Here is a 21,789-nt window from a genome sequence, read left to right on the forward strand (position 1 = left end):
GCGCACAAAAATCTGTAAATACTGTTAACGGACTTCAGTGGATCCTTAAAAAGTTTAAATATTTAACACCACTTGTAAAAAGCATTTAGATCTCATTATTTTCTTAAGCACATTCACAAGTAACATATAATCATTAGCAAACAGAATAGCAACTTAAAAAAAAAAAAAAAACACTGAAAAACTTGTGCCGTTAGTTCATTCAAGGAAGTTGGCACTGCAAATCAAAACTGCTCACGCCATTGTTAAAACTTTCAGTGCTCCAGGGCTGCAACCACTAATCATTTTTATAATTAGGTAATCTGCCTATTCTTATTTGATTTGTCTATTAATCATCTAGTGTACAAAATGTACCCCAAAAAAGGTCAAAACTATGTCAGAAACTATTTTTACAAAACTCCCTTCGTACCAAAACCTAGGACTATGTAAATATATACATTTACCTAAAAACCGTAATCAGTTCATGAAGATATCTTGATCAGTAGAGCAAACCTCCCCTGTGATTTAAGCATGCGAGCTAAACAGCAATATAAAATACATGTAAGTAAGTCGATAATTATGTTTTACTTTACCCAGGTGTTTTCTGTAAGAAAACTGGAGCCGAGGTGCATGAAAACAAACAGCAGGCTGCTCCTATTATTCCTATTATCATGTGAGTATAACAAAAAGTAGTTCTTTCCATTTCACGACTGACATTCCTCACATAGCTTTTGTCTCAGTGTGTGTGCGTGTATGCACGTGTAAGCATGCTCATATTTAAAAGCTACAGAGGTGCCTGTCCATGTATTTTCATGTCCCCTCAGCACATCTGGCTCTTGTTACAGCCCCTGTGACCTGTGTGTGGTTCTGCTCCATCCCAGCCCCCATCGCTACTCTGTGGGAGAGCAAAGTAATGACCGAGTGCTGCTGGGCCTTTGCTGCTGCAGTTCCCAGGACTCCTGACAATATGGGTGGTTCGCTTCTTTGCTCTAGGCTGGAGATGGCCTCCTGCTGACCAGTTTGTTATGGTTTTTTCCTCATCTCTGTCTTTAGAATCACTTCTTTTTTTTTTTTTTTTTTTAAACAAAGGAGAGTGTGTGAAGCCAGTGGCTGCTTCAAGCAATCATTTATGTCATCCTGAGGATATGTCTCCACAAACACTGATTTATGATGTGTTTTTGTCCTCTCATAATGTTGGCCTCCTCTACTATCACTGCGGGTCACAACACTGGGGTTTTCCGACAAGATAGCAATTATTAGTTTGACCGGATGCTGTGTCCTTTTGATTAATAACCTAATCTGAAAAGATAAAAACATACAGGGCTGCAGAAAGTTATCAGTGGTTGAGCTATAATGAAAATACTGACAAACTGAACTGGGACAATAAATCTCACTGAGGTTTTCATATCAACTCCACCCCAGACACCAGAGATTGTTTTCTAATTTAGGGTCATAAAAATGTATTATTTACAGATAAATGCACACCATGCAGCCACAACACTGACGCCGCCAGCCTAATATTGTGTAGGTCCCGTTCGTGCTGCCAAACCAACCCTGTAATGAAAACAAAACCTGCAACCTGCTAACAAAGATACCAAAATGGTTGTCAGAAACCCTTTATGTCATAACATCTGGAGGTTCATGGACACAAGTGAGATTGAAAAGAAAGCATGCCACTTAGATATAATTATAATAAGACGAGTAGCGTTTTCCAGGAACACTCCGGCAACTTAGATGCACAAAAATAACAAGGTCAAATGTAGAAGAAATGATTGAAAGACAATTCTCTGGTTGCCCAAGCTGTTTTGCAGTTGTAAGAAGTGTGTAGGCGTGATGGTATTATGCTTCAACTCCATGAAACGGCTAATGATGGATGAGGACAGACTCTGAACTTGTTTATCTCGATTTCTTTTTTTTGCTAGGTTATATAAAATAAATACTTGGCTACTGAGTCACATTCATTTACCTATAAATTGTGGCATACATGTTTTTCCGGATCAGTTCCATATCTTATGTAATTATCTTCAAGCTGTATTGAAAGTTGTTAACGTTTAATGAATAGATTCATTTTGAGTTGAGCACCAGGAGATTCTGGCCAATCTATGGACGGCCTCTGAAATAAAGAGCTTGGTGAGATGCCAAGACCTATGTTACCACAGCTGATGTAACTACTGCAATTTGTTAACATGTTCACCTTGTGTGGTTATTAGATTTCTAAAATGCAATGTCATCATTTTATTTACTTAAATTGTCCTCAAAGATTTCCTCTGTAAATCACATTACAATGCTTCAAGGTAAGAGAACACAACATGTTGGCTGGCTGACAAATTTGAAAGCCACGAACCTTTTTCTCCCTGACATCAATTTTTCTGATGTTCCAAAAATAACAAAAAGGTTACCTGCTGTAAAAGTTTTTAAATTGGGTGTAATTTAATACTTGCATTTTATGAGCAGAAACATTCTAATACACTGTACCAGATATTTTTGTAATGTTAATGGATTAAGATTTAATTTCAGGAATATTGGCTCCAAAATTCCTTGCTCTCAACACAGAAGTCTCCAGTGGAGCAAACAGAATAAGTCAATCTCTGCAGCTCATTAACTTTAAAGAAGAGCAGCTACACTGAGATGAAGTGAGAGAGGTCGGAGCGCGGAATGAAAAGGAGGCTCTCTCATTGATAGCAACACAAGAACCAAAAGCAGAGGCACCAAAGACACTGCAGAGATGCACCACTCGGCTGCTGATCAACCATCCCAAGATGAGAAACCATACATTCCTCTGGATAAAAAGCCTGGCCTCTTAATGGGTCCGCACCAAACAAGGGCCCAAATCCAACTGTTCTGTCTATGAACTGTGTTTTCAGCGTTCATTACTGAACTTCAAAGCAGCACCGTCTCTAAGGGACATGCTACGCTGACTGTACAGGCCTGCACACTCCATTAGAGCCATCAGCTCTCATTGGCTAAAGTAGGCCAGAGCCACAGCACACAGAGTGGTGTGTTAAAGATTAATGAAGAAACGGCCCAAGTAAAGCTTACAAAACATGCTTAAGCATTATAAAATATTTAGAGGTGGCAATCTACATAGCTGGTGTGTTTGAGCCACATGCTTGACTCAAGGACCCTGGAAAGGCCCTCAGGGTATAGTAACAAACCATGGATGAATAAAAACAATGATGCTGATTCATAGCTGGCGTCCATTCAAGCCTGTGTTAACTGCAGACTATATCATATGATAGACAACAGCGAATGGAGAGGGCAAGACCAGGAAAAAAACTGCATTAATATTCTATTCTTAGGCTCCCTCGGTGTGTTCGACTGTCAAGTACGAAAGTGTTTTATGTATGTGTTAAAAAAGCATCTGTCATCTTCATAATGATTTAGTGATTTTTGCACCAAAGCCCAACTTAATTATCTGTCTACCACATCTCCCAGATATAGTAAATGGGCTGTGCCTCCCTACTTTAAGGCTGCTTTTGTGTTTTCATTAGAATATTGTAAAATACATCTTTGCTTTTCCGTTAGCAGCATAAAACATTGCAAATATTAGCTGAAACCTATTCCATATTAATTCCTGAAAGGCTCCTTCCATTTTTCACGTGTATGTGTTTACTGAAACGGCCACATTTTTTGTTGGAAAAAAAATGTATTGTTCACTTCAATGCAGCTGCTGGAAAAACAAACAACGTCACAGTTTTTTTGTGACATTTCTGAAGATCACTATACAGTTAAAGTAAGATAAACGCTGTGCTAACATCGTGTTAGGGAGCTACAGCAACCAGGTGTGGATTTAATTCTGATGGGGCTTCATCAAAGTGTTGATGAGTCTCGTTTCTGGCAGATCAACTGTGTTTGGTAATGACGGAGCACAAAAAAGAAACGTCATTACCAATGTGGGAAAATCATGCAGAGTAGCTCTCCTCGGCACTCAGCAGGCAGCTTCTTCTGCCATCATCTCCGGGCCAATCATATCCTGTCAGAAGACTTTCCAACAAATTCCCCCCCCCCAGTTAATTGCTTCCGGTCTCCAGAGTCCAATTATGGGCTTGGTACCTTCAGTCTCTCAATTCTGGTGTTTTCTAATCAGGGTAGCTGTACCTTCCAGTGAAGTTTCAACTGAGAGATGGGTCAGAAATAATTTAAGCCTTATCAGGCAGCACAGCATCTACAGTTTATTTGAGCATCGAAATCGAGGTGTTGTAGTTTACAGTTATATCTCCACACAATTCTGACTCAGAGGGAGGCAGTGTGAGACCTCCAACAATTATCAGTTTGTAAGGAAAGATAAAAAACAACCACTTAATAACAAAGCACAGAGAAAGGAGATTAGAAAACCAGTGTTTTGAAAATGCATGATGTGATTTACCTGCAGTACCAACGCTGCCAACACCCCTGGAACAACATACTATGTAAAACTTGTGTGAAAAAGCCTTTGCGTATTTCGGGGATGAATTATCATTTCAAGTAAACAAACTATGTTTCCACCAGTTGTTCTACATAGCATATACACACCACATTATCAAACTGTACAAATTTAATAACAGAACTGCTCAGTGCTGACAGCATAGATTAATACACGATTAAATCTGACAAATTGCTCATTTTCATGGGGTGTGACTTATATAATCATGTTACCACAAACACGGTGCAAAGCTTAACCCAGAAAAATGAAAGAATAAAACAATAACGAGATAAAGATAGACACCGATCACAAGTAAATATGTAAAAGTATCCCTGCTTCAAAGAAACCCCTCAATGTGAAAAGAAAACTGCGTCTTGACTGTAAAGGAGCTGAATAAATTATTTAGTTGCAGTTACTGTAGGGTGACTTGGCTTGGCACAGCTACAGTCCAACCTTTGGTTTTAGTTTGCTTTCAAAGTGAATGTAAATATACATTTGGACATTTTAACTTCTCCTGTGTCAGAACATTAGTTACATAAACTTCATTTCATTGTGGGTAAACTTTAAAACTACCAAACCACCATAATTAAGGTGAACCACACAGCTCTCTCTTTGCTGCTGCCCTAAATGTCTTTCCATCAAACACGGTGGAAAATTAAAAGACGAGGGACCAGTTACAATTAAGGAAAAGTTGAGCTGCCTATGAGACATGATATTGTCTGGCTTTTTGGATATTCTAAAATTGAAATATAGCCAATTTGTTTTTTCCTAGACTTCGAGATGGTGCTTTTCAGTCGGAGCACATCAGTACATTACCGTCTAAATTACCTGAGACGAAATGTCAGAAAAAAAACTCAAACTTCATCCCAAAAAAAGTTCTTATTTGGTTCAAAATGTGCTCAATTTGGATAGAAATCTGAGAAATGGCGTAATGACTGTAGCAGCCCAGTGAAATGCTCAGTGAATCTTTACTTGCTCACAGTACTGAGAGAATTCCTTCTCATTTTTTCTTGCAGGTAAAGAGGCACATACAAGTTATTTCAGCATTAAGGTATTTGCTGAAAAATATTGCAACATCTTTCATGCCTAAGTCAGATTGGGAGGAAGTCTGAATCTGAATTAGACTGTAAAAATATAAGGGAGAACTAAACAGACATGGCAGAAAGAGATTAGACGTTCTGCCATATCTACTGAACGAAAACTGTGGGTTAGATTAAAAAGAAGTTCTTACAGAGGCTGCCTTTAAGTGCGCTGCTGTGTCATGAGTTACTGATAGGAGAGTATCATCTCCTGTACTTCATCTACAGATAATATCCATCTCTTTTGCTCCCTCTTTAATCTTGTGCTGAACAGAATATTAATCAACTTCATAAAAGGCTCTAACCACTTCAGAAAGGAGGAAGAAATCAGCACATTAGATAGCAGAAACAGGCCAAGACGGTGCCATGGAAGTACAGTGAGGCCATAGTACGACAAACACAATCATCCCTTACATGCAAAGCCCTGGGGTAGACCAGCAGAACACGCCATGAAGGCAGTAGCTCTCTAAATATATCAGCTATACGAACACAGGCGTTTTTATCCACCACCGGCAACAGAAACCACTGTTCACAAGAAGGGAAGTGACAGGCTTCTGAGAAATGCCGCATTTCTTCTTTGAAGTGAGAGTAGGAATAGATGAGTTATTTATTCATCACCTTTTTTCTCCTACTTCTGCTTATGAATAATCAAAGAAAGTTTCTAAGTAAAATAAAAGATTTTTTTTGTATCTTCAATCAAAACAATTTCCTGTAAATCTTTTTTTGCTATGAATGAAGACCAGCGACATGATTTACATTCCAGGCATAGAAGGAAGCAGGAAACAAAAATGTTTCTTGGAAATGCCGTTAAAATCGAAAACTTAAAATCACTGAACCACAAGTCAGAAGTAATAATAACAATGTTACACTTACTCATTCCTTAATGATGGTAATCATGACATTTAATCACAAGTAATTATAAATAATTAGAATCGTGCCATTCATCCAAATGCAGTAAATTACTCGTGACAATATACAGCAGTTAAATTGTCCTGCAACACTGTAAAGAGCAAGTTAAAGACAAAGACTTCTTTTTCACATCAGTAAGAGAATTTTCATGAGCTGCACACAAGATAAGATAGATGGTGAAAGCCTTGGGCCACGGAGCGAAAAGCACAATATTTCAAAACACGTGACCTAAAAAAATATCTACAGTAGTATTTTCCCCAGTAGTCCAGCTGATCAAATAGAAATTAGTGCTTTTGTTGCCAAAGTGAACACAATTTACGCATTTTTAAATGATGTCTTTGATCTTGTGGTATTTGAAAGATCACGCTATAATGATTCTTAACATTTATTCACTTACTTCTGTCAGTCCTTCTTATCAGATCACAGTCCCTTTAATCTCATTTCACTATTTATTAAAACACAGGCCTAATGGAAGCACAATTGAAGCAGACTGCACAAAAATTCCATTTCCCCCTTGAAAAACTACAGCACCAGTCTGTTGATGTGGGCAAGAAAAGGTCTTTAAAATGTAAAATAACCATGCAGAGATGCAAGTTGGCAGTTAATACCCATTTACCACAGTGTGAGTCAGCCGTTTCTTAATTTTATTACTTTAACTTTGTTTAATTATTCTCCTTGTTTCTAAAAAGACCCAATAATCTTAAAGTGCTGTCAGAGTGAGAGGTGTAATCCATCTGCAGGCCACTTGGTCACAGCAACCTTTTTACACTTAAAACACATAGTCCGGTTAATTTCAGGTACATATTAACTCCTAACTCTTACACCTTATTAATTCCTTACTGACATCAACAATGCATCGCCTTTACCAGTGAAGGGAAGAAAAGAAAAAAAAGGGGGGGACTTACAAAGCATATGGCAGCTTAGGAAGGGATAGCGCGAAGAGGAAGCGTAACTCAATCCTGACAGTTGGTGCACTTTGTGTGTCAGGGTTTTACATGATTTGCTGCCATCAAACAACAAAGATTTTGTACCATCAAACAACCAACCCCACTGCCACACTGGCTAGCTCAGCTTGATCAACTAGTAGTGACAGAAAAACAACATGGACTTGAGGTGACTTTTCGCCTCAACTCAAAGATTGACCTTAAAGAAGTAGCACCAACAAGGACTGACAGATGTATCACATCAGCCACTTGGTTGGATGGTTTTCATGTTTCAACGATGAAAACATGGAAAAAAAACCACACACACACACACACACACACACAAAATACGCACACAAAACATTTTCGTGTCAGTGAATCTGATTTACCGACACACCTGGTCATCACAAATCACAGGGTCGGAATACAAAGTGAGAGTTTGTCTCATGCAAACTTTCAATATTCACTACTAGTGGTAGTACACAATAAATAGGACAAGTCATATTAAATGGCTGAATAAACACAAAGTTGCCCACTATTCAACTCACTGAATTGAACGATGAATTGCACCATGAGGGCCGACTAAAGCCACACAGAGAACACAAAAGACAATAAGTGGCCTTCAGGTAGCACCCAGGGATGACAGCTGACACAGCTACTGATGTGACAGAGTCTTTACATCATTGGACAGATAATAGGTGAGACTCAATGAGTCAAAAAGGGCTGAACTAAATGTTGGTTGTGTAATTAGGGTGATACCACATAGGGAAAACGTGCACTTATCAGCTAAACTCCAGCCTGACTTGTGGCTGGCTGCACGTCATTCCACTGCTCACTTTCCCCACATTCCCTGCCTGTCTGTACTGTGTTATATAAACAAACTATTTTCTGCAATTTATAAAACAAACATTCAATTAAGATAAGAATCTGCTGATTAATCATTAGTGAATGCAGTCATTAGCTGCAGTTATAATTTTGATAAGCAGACAAAGATGCATATTGCATGATGGTAAATGGATTTTGCAGTTTAAAGCTTTCAAGGAGTTATTCTCCACGAAATCTGTCATGCCAGAAATATCCACTCAGTTGATGCAACATATTGTGTAACGGAAACACGTGTTTTGATATGTTTTACTTAATCATTGCGTCTATAAAATTGTGTTTCCATTCTGACACGGTCATGGCATCATGCTCCACGTGTCATGATGGAGGAACATAAAAATTTGATGTGTTTGGGGTTGAAGAGGTCGTATGGATGCCATAGAGTGAGCAGATCGAGTGAAGGCGAAATAAAAACAACCATCATCAGAGCTATAAAACCTGCCCAGCTGCAGTGTTTGATCCTCCCCTCCAGCTCTCTGCCTAATTCCAGCACCTGCACACGCCAGCAGAGTCGCACACGGCTCGTACACGCCATGCCTGACCACACAGAGCTCACACAACCACCCTCATCTCCCATCAGCTGTAGGCACAAAGGCTTAACAGATTTGTTTGGTCCCCATCTCTAAAGTAATGGCTTCATTTCAATCAATGGACAGTGATGTTACGGCATTGGGGCAGCGCAGAGCATGACGGCTTCTTCACTTTAGTAATCACTTGTGCTTATAGTTCACCTTTCAAAGTTAATGAACAGAGAGAATTCATCAATAACATTCCAAGGACTAAACAGATGTGACTGTTTCATCATTTACCCTTAAGGTTTTTAAACAGCAGTGTCACGTTGTCAGTTCTCCAGCAGAAAACCTCCCGAAAGCCAGTGTCTAAAGCAGTCAGTGTAACTAAGGTTGCATAACCATTATCAACTAATTTGTTGAATATTTCATTAGTAACAAAAAATACAGAAAATTGCATGGCAGTTTTATCAAGCCCAAGGCAGCATCTCCAAATGTCCTAAGAGTCCAAAGCTGTTTGAACTACAAAACCTCCACATTCCTAGAACCACAGAGATTTGGTATTCTATCTTGTGAATCAATACATCGTTTGACAACTGACAAATGGCTGAGTTGAGTGATAGTTGCGGTTCTAACCTCTCATAGGCTGTGGAAAAAAGCCTAGAGCAGCAGATCAAGTTAATCTTCATGACTGCTTATTTAAGCTGATGTCTTTTATTCATTTTTCATTCGACTTTTTCATTTCAACACGGTGTGAAGTTCCTGGAGTGGAAGAAGAACTTGCACATGCACAAAGCGGTTCTTCTTCTTCTTGATAATCGATGCTTAGCTGTCTCATGAATTTTTGTTTGATTCTTCCAACTTACTTCTTCATTCGGTGCCAGGAGCCCAACATGTGCACATCAGCACACAGGTAATGGTGGATTTCCTTAGCAACACAAGATGGCTGCCAAAGTTATTTCCACAGAACACATACTGGGTCAGGGCTGCCTTTTTTAGCAGTGTAGTGAATCATAACCGGGTGATGTTAACCCACCTTTTGTCAAGCACAAAAATGCATGCCAGGTCAGGGATCTAACATGCAAAGCAGCTTCAGCAATAAGGATAACGGATCTGAGCTTGAACCTAGAACATCTGTTTTTACTTCAGTTAGTGTTTCAGACTTGAGAGAGCTCAACGCTTTACTCAGCATTTATACAGCTAACTTTATTAAGACTGCTTTATTATTATGCCTTTTTTCCATCTTAGATGCTGTGTCAAGAACATCAATCTAGCTCTGGTCAGACACAATAGTCAATTTTCACTCCCACAAAATATCATAAAATGTTTTTAAGCAAGTTGCTAGGAGAAGCCAAACCACACAGCCCCTCGTCTCCAGGGCGTAGTTTTGCAAGTACATGGGTGTAATTGCTTTGTCTGGGTTCCTCGCTGTCAACGGCCAATACATAGTTAAAGGATTTAAGTGCGTAGGATTACTCATTAGTCTTCATGCTGTGATTCAGAGCACAAATAACATTCCTGGTCACGACCAGTGAGACCATATGGTGCCGAGGTAACTTTGTTCCCTGGAAAAGAACTTGGGCTATGAATTTAAACATCTGCATGAAGAGCTGCTTGTTCTCTATTAGGTTTTGTGTTTAATTTTGTAAATATATATATATATATATTTAGCATAAAATCTATTGTTATCCATTTGACATGAACCACCTCCACCTCAGTGTCACACCCTCGTATTGTACTGAGCCTAAATGTCTTAAGCTATGTTATGCAATCGGTAAATTACAGCACTACTGTTTAAATGCATTTCTTCTAAAACATTTACAATAGAAAGATCCTAAAATGTTTTGGGTTTTTTTTGACTTGTGGAAAATGGAATATCTGCAAAAACAACATCTAATGGGTTTTCCCATCGAAATACAGAAGATTTAGTAAATTGGACATAAATTTAGACATTTTGCATGTAAATTTATAGTTTGGGGTTAGAAGAAGAGTCAACAGTATGATTAGAGTCTCATCTTTCTGTTTAACTACAAAGAAAGACAAACCTGATTCATTGACAGAACTGTGATAGAAATCCAAAAAGGCACTTTCTTATAGTAATAAAATGTTTTTTTCAATGAATTACCCTTGTTAGAAGAGCATAAATAACTGTAGAACATTTACGAACAATAATGATTTGGCTTTTGAAAAGTACCAAGACAAATAAGACACTGTGTGACAAACAAAACACCAAAAACAAGTATCCCATAGTCCCACAAAACACTGAAGTAACTTAACAAGTTTTTCTTCAAGGGAGGACCTGATGATGTCAAACTTGCTAATCAGGTTCCCTTGAATTGAAATGGGAGCTCATAAAAGAGAAACACATCAAACAGGAAATGATTATCCATTTTTCATATGCAACGTCTGCTTTTGTCTGGAAAACAAAGAGCATTGTAGGATCTTAATAATTCTAAGGTTGAAACAGAAGATGCACACCTCTAAAAAGAAAAAAAATAACTTACTTAGATCAGTTCAACTCCTACAAATTTATAGCATTTTTGGTTTTGCGAATGTACAATTGCAGAATACACTTAAAAAGACTCTAAGCTATAAGAGTGGAACCTAAATCTGTTGTGAATTTTAGGTGTATTTCTCTCTCTTTTTTTGTCTTTTACACCAAAATTACTGATTACATTCTTATGTGAAAGTTTTATATTCTAATTTATCCACTAACTATTCAGTGTTTTGTCCACCATGTACTTAATTGCTTGGTATGCGCTCAACATTGAAAGCACTCTGCGTTGCAATCAAAATCATGGGCATTTGTCTGGTCTTTGTAGGTTGTAGTGATCTTCAAATCTGTTTCCAGCTTTAGACGTGACTGTACACTATTGTAGCTTCTCAACAACAATCTTAAAATACAAAACTTTCACGAGGAAGGTAGCAAACAACCATGGAAAAATCTGCTGTTGTGGCATGCATGTATAATCAGTGCTTTGGCAGAAGTAAACCCTCCTTGCAAAACCACTGCCACAGTACAATGATCACAGTGAATGACACAACAATAAAAAAAAAATAAAAATCCTTTTCATGACAACAAAGCACCAGCACTAGAACATGCTACATTACTCCCTGTCGTCACACAATAGGCTATAGAATGGAAACTCTGGTTTTTAATTTAGGTTTTCTAACTAATCTGAGAGACATAATTTGAAACTATTAACGTTGCTTGAAAATTACAGAGATTTGTCTCTGAAAAGAGATTTAGGGAAAAGAAAAGATGTGCTTTCACTACACTGTCCTCCCAGACAACTGAGCCAATAGGAAGGCCAAATAAAAAGAACAAAATAAAAATCATGAGTAAACACCTGTAAATCTTTTTAAATCAGCACATCTGCATTTCTGTAGAATAAAAAATGACAAAGTCAGATACTGAACACACAGCAAGGGCACACTGTGTATAACAGCTGCACGCTCACCTTCTTTCTTGCAGTGTCAGGAAACAGGACTCCTATATTTGCATAGTCAAAATGTAGTTGGTTTCATTGCAGCATGGCCCTTGTACCACCTCTAATTTAGAGAGTTTCAGTAATTTGACTTTCCTGTCTGAACACAATACAGCCACAAATACAAGGAAAAAAAAAAACTAATTACGAGCCAAAAATGCAGTTCATTACTTACATGTCCGTGGTTGATGAAACCATGTTTGCTGGCAATTCGATTAGCCTCCTCCTGACCTCCAGGTATGTGGACAGCCCATGTGTTGGTGTAGACCTTCTGACCCAGCACTGGTGGTCCCAGCCCAGCAACCAGCAACACCAACAGAGGCCCAAGTAGCAACTCCAGCAGCCTGAGCCTGCGGCCTACGGAGGGAGATGGAAGGCCAGAAGCCATGGGTTCTCCTAGTGCAGCACAGTCACTGAGCACAGCGCCTCTCCGATGGGCCGGGGCTGCTCACTGTACATGCAGGTGCACGGACAGACAAAGAAGGGAAGAGTCACAGCTCACCTGGAAGGAACCAAAAAAGAAAAGAATATATACTGTGTTACAGGAAAGTTTCAAAAAATGTTTCACTCCTGAACAACTTCCTATGAATGACTATAACTTACCAGAGGATTTAAAACCCATAGGAAATCAAAACAAGCCAAAAACACAAGAAGTATCAGCTCACTTGTAAGGTTTTCTTCCTCCTTTGTTTGGTGGAATAAGGAACAGCCTTAGTGTGGATATTTACAGATTTTCACATTATTACAACTGAAAGTAGAAGTGTTGCAATTAAGACAAAACACATTAATCTATTTGGTCCATGAGCAAATATAAATGAGAACAGCTCATCCACCCCAACAATCAGTCTGAGCAGGCGTAATGCAGCCCGGCTAAGTACAGGCATTTGATAATCTCACAGGAAGCAGCAAGCAGGACGTCAAGGCCCGGCCTGATGTTGTGGTCAGACACAGAGCAGCAAATTTTGGCGTTTACACTCCCTCGGGAGGATAAAGTAGACGGAGCTAACGAAAGAAAAATGCTTAGGTATACCGAGCTTGTGGCAGAGGTGGAGAAGTGTGGTTGGAAAGATAGACTACGCCCTGGATGCTGAGGGATCACAGCAGAGTCAGTGTTGGAGCGAGGTGAAGTAGCCACTCGAGGGAGGAGTATGAACGCTTGAGGCAGCAGTGGCAGCCACTAAAAGGCTGTGGCCAAGGACAGAGCAGAGACGGTGTTAGAGAAAAATATTTAACGGTATAATGATTTCAGTGTCATTTCTTTATGGTATGTTGAATGATAGCCACGGAACCAGGCAGCCACCAGAAAACATCTAAAACATAATCTTATGAATCAGGCAGACCAATTTATCATATCAAGCTACCAGAGTCAGAGTGAGCAGAGACACAGATCTCAGCTTGTGGTGTTATTTGTTTGTTGATATAATTTTGCGTCTAAGCTGTTGCTTGGAGCCAGGAAGGTCAGCTGTGGCTGTAGGCTGTTCAGACCATTATCCCAAGTTGTTAACTCTACTGTAATCCCGAGATGGCTAGACTGCACATAATACAGTGCCTCTATTCTGTGTTGCCTACTGTACGCAGTCACAGTTTCTCCTCTAGGACAGAGTTTCTCAACTTTTTGCAGGTGTTTTCAGCATCTACAATCACCCCATCTTCTGAGTTAGACATTCAGTGAACGACGGATTTAAATTTAACGCACCATGCCACAATCGACATGAACAGACATGCTTCTGAAAATTTCCCTGGACAGTCCGTTGTCAGGCATGAATGATGTGTTTAGAGGTGATATGTTAGTATACTGCTACCGGAGCATATCACATTAAAAGCACCTTGCCATATAAAGACCAAATCAAGCTACTGATGAAATCACACACAAAGAATGACATTATTGCCTGTTAATGTTATTTAGATACAACACAATTATTGTACTTTTTAAGATTATTTTGGGGCTTTCTTAGCTTACATTTGAAGCACAGGTGGATCGAGGTAGCAAGAGTGGAGGGCTTGAGCTGAAATCAAACCCAGACCACTGTGGTGACGACTCAGGTTTAGCAGATGGTGCACTTACTAAACTGGGTGAGCTACGGGGAACCCCTCCAAAAATGTATATTTCTTAATATAAAATGGAATTTCTAGTTCAAAAACTGTATTGAAGTCATTTTATTTACATAGACAGCATTAATAAGGCAAATTAGTCTATGAAATGGCTGCATACACAGCGTTTTTGGCCAGTAAATTGTCACAGCCATCACTCTGTATGTCATGACATAGTTTAAGTCTAAAACTTGACTAGTTTCTGAAATGATCTTAATGATTTTTTCAGTCAGTGTAATCGCATGGCACCAGATCTATTCACTTTCACTTCTTCAAATGAGCACCTCTTCACCATTTAATTCTAATCAACAGCCAATATTCAAGTGTAACTCAAGGCCACTATCTGGAAACCTCTCATAATTTCATGGATAACATGTAAAACTAATTTGGTTTCATTTCATTACAGTTGTTTGTCCAGAATGTACACATTCAGATGCATGTTTTGTTTTGTTTCTCAGGATTATTGTACTGTATTTTTTTACACTGACCTTGTTCAAATATTTAGGTATATTGAAAATAACCTTTTCATCAGTAGATCTCCAACAATCTTGTGTAAATTACATAATATGAATATGAAGTTGAAGAATTGTCACCGTTCCCATCTGGCCCGTCCTCGTCTCCTTTTGTGTACATTGTGAAAACATCGTCATCATGTGTTGACATATACTGTTACAACACCTGATTCGGGTAAGTCCTTCATTGCTACATACCAAACAAATGTTAACAAATACAGCTACTGTGTATCACCAGTCACTTGCATTAATCTCACTTATTATGTGGTTATGACATTTCATCAATCTGGAAATGTTTGGTCATACTGCTATGAAAGAAGCCCTGTTTACTCAGTGACAAGGAAGCATAGCTGGCATAAACAGAACTGATCGTAAGAGCACAACACGGCAACACGGTGTTAAGCGATCTCAGCAAATTAACAAGTTAACATTTAAATTCTACAGATAGGCTTGGTTCAGTGTGTTGTGAAGCTACAGGTAACTATCATTAGCAAACAGGTCAGCCTGGCTGTGAGCCGGAACGACAAGCTGCTAATCCATGTCAGTCGTTTCAACAGCACAGCCTTATTTCATAAATACCTTCACAGAGAAAACTATAAATAAAACGAGCACCTCGCATATTAAACCAGGCAGAACAAATCAGGTGTAAAACTGTCACAGCGAAATCCCTCCGCTGCCTTTTAATGCTTCCGTCCTGCTCGGTTAAGCCTATTTAACAAACACAGGAAAATCAGGTTAAATTAAGAGAAAGAATCCAAACACCGGCATTAATTACACGTTTACTTGTTTTAAATCACCTTTTCGGTTTGTGCTAGACAAGTTAAATTCTAAAGCGCTCACAAATGACAGCTTAACTCTGGCTACTTCAACCAATATTTGCCCAAGTATTTATCAGGCTTAAATAAATTCACATTTTAAAAAGCAGTAATCAGTGGAAAATAAGCTGACGAGAAAGACGAGGAGAATCTGGACAAAAAAATAATCTGCTGGTATAACTCACTCAGCTTTGTCCTCTGTCCTTTGATGCAACAAGTAAACAGCGTGAACGTTCCCGAGGCTCTGTTCGATTTCCGGACACATGCTGATTTTAAGTGCAGATGCCTGTGACCTCATCTGGATGCTCAGCCACTCAGTTTCTTTAACGTCAGCTTAAAAAACACACACCTTGGCACAACAGCTGCCCAACTACTTCACAGTTTGCGAGAGACAAAGGTGAAGCCGACCGTCGTGCTGCAACTGTTCTTTAGCTTTAATACAGTAAATGACACCATATGTCTGACTGCGATAACGGAGGTTATTACACTAAAAAACTGCAGCATATTACAATTAGCTAAGCATCATTAAACTCAAAGGATATAATACCGGCCTCATTACCAAAATCATCAGGACAATTTAAAAAGGAAACTGTTTGCACCTCATCAGTTTGTTGTTTACATTTTAATGAGATAAAAATGAACTCTAATGCATTTAGCGAGTATGACCCTTTGCGCACACTTGAATATCTTATAATTACTACCGGATCTAACATTGGAACACACGTGAAATCAATATTTCTGTTAAAGCACACACACAAATGCCCTCCAGCGGGAGTAAATAAGCTGTGTGTGTGTAGCGGAGTGATGAAATGACAATAATTACATGGGCAAATCCATTCATGAATATGCCATGAGCAACACTCAAAAATTGCATCGGTGGTCTCTGCTAAATATTGCAAGATATTACAGGGCTGGTGAAATACTACCCGAGATCCTCACATCCAGAATATTATTCAGTGTGACACAGAGAGGTATTTTCATGGCAAGTTGGCAGCAGAAAAACCCTGGTTCCCCACCATTCGCTGCAGACTGCCGACTATCTGCATAAGCCTTAATTCCTCCAGTTCAAAGTAACATTCCAGTAAACTACACAGGCGCTATTATTCCATTATCACCACAAAAGCACCAACCTTCACTTTGTAGGATTTGTCTTCTACTTGCCTCTGACATGTAAATAAATAACATCTTGTAAATCTGCATCACGGCAAGGGGACTTCTAAAAATATCAATTAGCAAATGTTTTGGAGCTTAAAATTGTTCCACAATGTTCCCAAACAATGAGCGATCTGGATCTGAATTATTTCCAGTGAAAGAAAGGGGCAGGATATTGTTGTTCATATCTCTATGCTGAAGAAAGCCTCCAGATGACACATAGATTTCACTGCTGAATAATACACAAAAAAACAGGAGGCATGAATTTAAAGAAGTGGAGGTGCAACTTGTCTCCAGAAGGATATTGACAGAGTTCTGTTTCTGAACTGGACATTTGTTAGAATGTGAAAAAAATACAACTGTTGCACTGTGAAAGTGTGTGAATATATACATATCTTTGGAGAGTGAGCACTGTTCAAAAGCCCGACAGAACTGCGAGCAGAAAAGCCGACAGTCAAGATGTCAAGAGAATAATTACAAAAACATCCACGTTAAGACTTCTTTTGCCATTGTTTGTGGTCCTGAACAACAGGAGTGAATTTTTACTTCTCTCCAGGGATGCAGGTTTTCACCGTCTTCCTTTTAACATGTCACTGCTTCTACGTTTTAAAAGTACAACACAATAACTCAACATGTCATCGTCACTGCAGTGTTAAAGACAACCTCCATTGTTCACAAAATAGTCTGTGCTCTGCTATCATTTCTTTGTGAGTGGGCCGTATTTTTTCATATAAATTTTTTTTATTGTAAAACCTATTTGAGGCTTAATGCCCGGGTTGGTCTCTGTTCGCCTAATTAGAGCGCTTGCAAACAACAAAACCAAAAACTCTGTTGTCTGCTCTTCTTTTTTCCCTTAGAACATATGTTTTGTTCCAGCGTTTCCATCTAACTACTTCTCCAGACTTCCTGCAGCAAAGCAGCACACACAGGCACACACTTTCTGAGCCTAATTTTCCTGAGATAACATAAAGTATGTAGGTGACTTCCCCTGTATGGCAAGGAAATTCTTGCTCAGTGTAAAGGCACTACAAGGACACGCATTCAGAACGATCTGTTTCTAAAATGTGTTGATATCATTTGGTGCGTGTTGCTGCATGCAAAGGGCTCCACAAGCTTGTTTTGCTGTTTATTTGTAATGATCACTAGCAGCTCAATCTGGCCACAGCAGGGAGGTAAAATTACAGTGTTGGGTGCACCCACAACATAAGCACCCACGAGACGTCAGTGTGGCATCTGCTGAAACACTGATCAGTCAGATTGTAGACTGTAATTAACCCTCAATACTCTATATGAAAAATTTAGTGCAGATTGTTTCCACAAAATCAAAGGATATATGATGTAAATGTAGACTACAGGGAGTGCCACATTTACAGTAACAGCCCAGCAGCATCAGATCTGCATTCTTACTTGACAAGTCAGAGTTCACCCCAAAGCAATCTGAGTGCCACGGTGTCCACATTTATCTGACTATGGCATAAAAACAAAAAGGTTTCCTGTAAGTAACAACAAGTCCTGTTCCTCCTGAAGAGCCTGTATGGAGCAGAGATTAACTGCGGCACAGATCAGGAAGGAGGAAAACTTCTCCGGCCTCTAACGCCAAACAGTTTATTGTTTACGAGCTAAAGTTAAAGGCTTTTAATGTCTCAGCTGATAGCGGAGCTGCTGTGAGTTGGCAGTCGGTTGACTCACCTCACACGTCCAGTCCGTGACGACTCGTAGGCATAATGTGGCTCCGAGCGGCGGCTGGAGCTGATCCGGTGATGACTCCTCCGCTTGACAAATATGTCTGAAACTGTACCGCCGTGATTAACGCAAACTTGACGCTGACCTGCTCCGTCTCGAGGGTTGCCTCCCCTCTTTTTTTCTGTCCCTCCTCACCTCTCAACCACAACAGACAAACATTTTTCGAGCCTCACATTTCACTCCGAGCGAGCAGCGCGGACACCACCAGCTTTTTTATCCTCCTCCACTCCGCAGGAACAACCACGGAAACCGGACGCAGCGCAGTCGACGTCAGCTCGGCATGAGTGTGTGTGATTCCCCCCTCTCTCTCCCAACTGACAGCCACCGGGATCAATAGGACAACCGGTCGTCCTGCCCGCTGCCGTGTCGGGGGTCCCGGTGGTACCGAACTCGGTAGACCCAAACAAGTAAAGAAAAAAATACGAGCCAGAAGACACGGGAAACTTAACGGCTCAACTTACCAGCTTCCTTTTACATCCTGCTCGACCCGGCTGCTTGTTGTCTCACACCGCGGCGTTACAAACGACGACGGCCCCGCGAAACGACTGAAAAATTGATAAGAGAGAATTGCTGGTTATAAATAGTCATGATACCCCTCCGGTGAACCGCTGAGTGGTCCGTACAAGCCCCAGGAAATGCGTCACGGCCGTGGATAAAGTCGAGACGTTAGAGCAACACCTACTTACCGAGCAGCGGCACGGCTGCACCCCCACCTGCCGGCCACAGGCGGCGGAGCAGCTTCTAAAGCGACACCGAGGCTGCGGCCGGCAGCTGCCAAACGCTGTATTGATCCCCACACGGCGAATTTATTACGGTGAAAGACACGGAATAGATAGTCCAGAGAGCTAACCGCATGCCAATACATGTCAGGCTGATGGAGAAAGTTGTTGCTGCGAGCATTGTCACAGTAAATGACCGGCTTTGTTAACCTTAACCACTATGAGGGGGTCAGGCCAAAATATATACGCAACAGCTGGGCACTAAGTGTCCTCCATACACGGTACTTTGTGTTTACTAAGCACATTGCAGACTAAATTTGACATCGTTTGCTCAGATTAACCAACAGCCTACTGTTCGGTAGTTAGTACAGACAGAATTTGCTCTAAGATATAATATAATGCAATGTAATCCAACCAATCACCCTAATGTACTAATAATAGTGAAGTTTGGGTCCCCTCAGTCATTAAAACTACATTAGATGGGTCAAACATCCCATCCCAGCATGCAGCATTTTGCACATCCATAATAAATATACAATAACTGCTTCTCCATGCAACAGCAAATTTAAATAATATTTTTTACTGCACTGTATAGTTCTATTTTATTTCCTTGTACATGTACATTTTTTATCTTTTATGATGGTATTTTTCTACTTATGTTTTTTAGGGCATGGTCTTCTATGTATGTTTATGCTTTGTTTTCTCTACTGCTTTAATTTCTCAGGCTTTGAAGGGAGCAGCTGTAATGCAAGCAGTTTCCCCCTGTGATTAATCAAGTATTTCTGATTATGATACCCAAAGAAAAACACCAACCAATGAATCAGTGCACACAGGATAGAATTAGACTGTTTAAACATTGATTGCTAATGTTTAAAAACAAAACAAAAAAGATGTACATTTTAAAATTGAGCCCCTATGACACACTGAGATTTCAGTCATTACAAACACGAGAGCTGAACCCACCAAAAAATTTCTTCTGACAGCTGGTCCTGAGACTTACTGATCAGATAACACTGAACTCTAATCAACCTTTGGCTGCCACTGTCCTCTTCAGCCTAACTGTTACACAAACAAAAGATGTCTTACATATAAATTGGCAGAATGTTTATTTACTGTCAGAAATGCAAAGCAGAGACAGATCTTGACCAAATAAAGAGTTGGTGACCACAGTCCAGCCATTATGAAAGGAAGACACAAAAATCAAGGCTATCAACAGGAGAAAGAGTCTGTGGTCTCTGCATGACAGGTGAGGTGGAGACAGAGATGAATTCGATTTGTATATTTTTCTTAATAAAATGCTGTTTTTCTTTATTTTATTTTTCGGGTGATGCAGGATTACATCATTTATGCTGCTTTGGCAATATTGCTAATCAAATATTTATGCCAAGAAAGCATAATAAATTGAACAGAGATGGGTAAGAAATTAAAGGAAAAACATAAACTCTTGAACCCTACATTGAGGGCACCGAGGTATGTTGTAGGGGGCATTTTGGTGGCATGGCATAGATGAAAGCATTGCTACAGATCAATAAAGTTGCTGTGAATGATCTCCTTTATCCTATTATGAAGTATTTTAATTCTGGTCAGAGTGGCCTCTTTGAGGATGACAGTGCCCTCATCCACAGAACACAAGAGGTCATGAATAGTTTTATGAAAATGAAAATGATATAAATCATTTGGTATGGCCTTTTAACTCACCAGATTTCACCCCAAATTACCTCCTATAGGAGATTTTGGACCGACGTGTTGGTGCTCTCCACCATCATCATCAAAACACCAAATGACAGAATATCTTATGGAAGAATGGTGTTCAGTTTCTCTAGTACAGTTACAGAGACATGGAGAATCAATGTTTAGGTGCATTGAAGCTGTTATGGTGGAACGTACTGGGCCAACATTTTACTAAGACACTTTATGTTGGTTTTTCTTTTGTGACCCATCTGTATCTAATAACGCGACACAATAATATAATGAAAAGAAGTATACATTGTATAGACATACTCGGATAGGTTTTATAAAGTAGTGTTTAGAAAATGTTTGGTACACAACCTCCCTTTGTAAGACAGAGCCAGAAATCTACTCCACAGATAGTCAAAATCCATGTTATGGATTACATGAAATTCCTTAAATCAAAAACCAGTTGACAGGCAGTGAACTTGAGGATCTTGGGGCAGTTTCTTTCTGTGCCTGGTTTGTAAACCGGCAGCATTCTACATCCTCATGAGATTTACAAAGGGCATCAATAACAGTCTGTAGGACCTCTGATGGCCTTCATGCTCCATTTACGAACTTGAAAATGTAGATCAGAACCTGCTGGTGTCCTGTAATGAGACCACATTTATATTCAGTTTCATTAATCAAACACTGAATTGTTTTTGGGAACGTTGGAATGGATTTGAACTTCATAAAACTTTTTTTGTTGCTAAACTGTAGTTATTACTACTACAACTAAATAGTCCTGGTAACAGATTGTTTCTCATCTTGCTTCTTAGAGTCAAAATCGTTAAAGCTTTAAAGAATGTAACAACAGCTAATTGAGACTGATCGACATCTGGTAACTGACCTGATTACTGAAGAAAATCTGTTCAG

At 39.6% G+C, this 21,789-nt stretch overlaps 1 protein-coding gene across 3 annotated transcripts in view; it reads right to left on the reverse strand.

Moving 5' to 3' along the window:
- furina (furin (paired basic amino acid cleaving enzyme) a) overlaps positions 1-19,116 on the reverse strand; it is a 79,876-nt gene extending 60,760 nt beyond the window's left edge. The window contains exons 1-2 of one of the 3 annotated variants that reach the window (XM_023297734.3): positions 18,943-19,116; positions 12,344-12,670 (exon numbers count right to left, since the gene is read on the reverse strand). In XM_023297734.3, the coding sequence (XP_023153502.1) occupies positions 12,344-12,556 (213 nt within the window). In that variant the 5' untranslated portion in view covers positions 12,557-12,670; positions 18,943-19,116. Of the gene's footprint in view, positions 1-12,343; positions 12,671-15,771; positions 15,821-18,427; positions 18,877-18,942 lie in introns of those variants that run through there. The other 2 variants (XM_023297735.3, XM_023297736.3) reach the window with 2 other exon arrangements.
- Between the last annotated feature and the right edge of the window lie 2,673 nt (positions 19,117-21,789).

The sequence above is a fragment of the Amphiprion ocellaris genome, chromosome 1 (genome assembly GCF_022539595.1).
Source record: "Amphiprion ocellaris isolate individual 3 ecotype Okinawa chromosome 1, ASM2253959v1, whole genome shotgun sequence".
NCBI classification, from domain to species: domain Eukaryota; kingdom Metazoa; phylum Chordata; class Actinopteri; family Pomacentridae; genus Amphiprion; species Amphiprion ocellaris.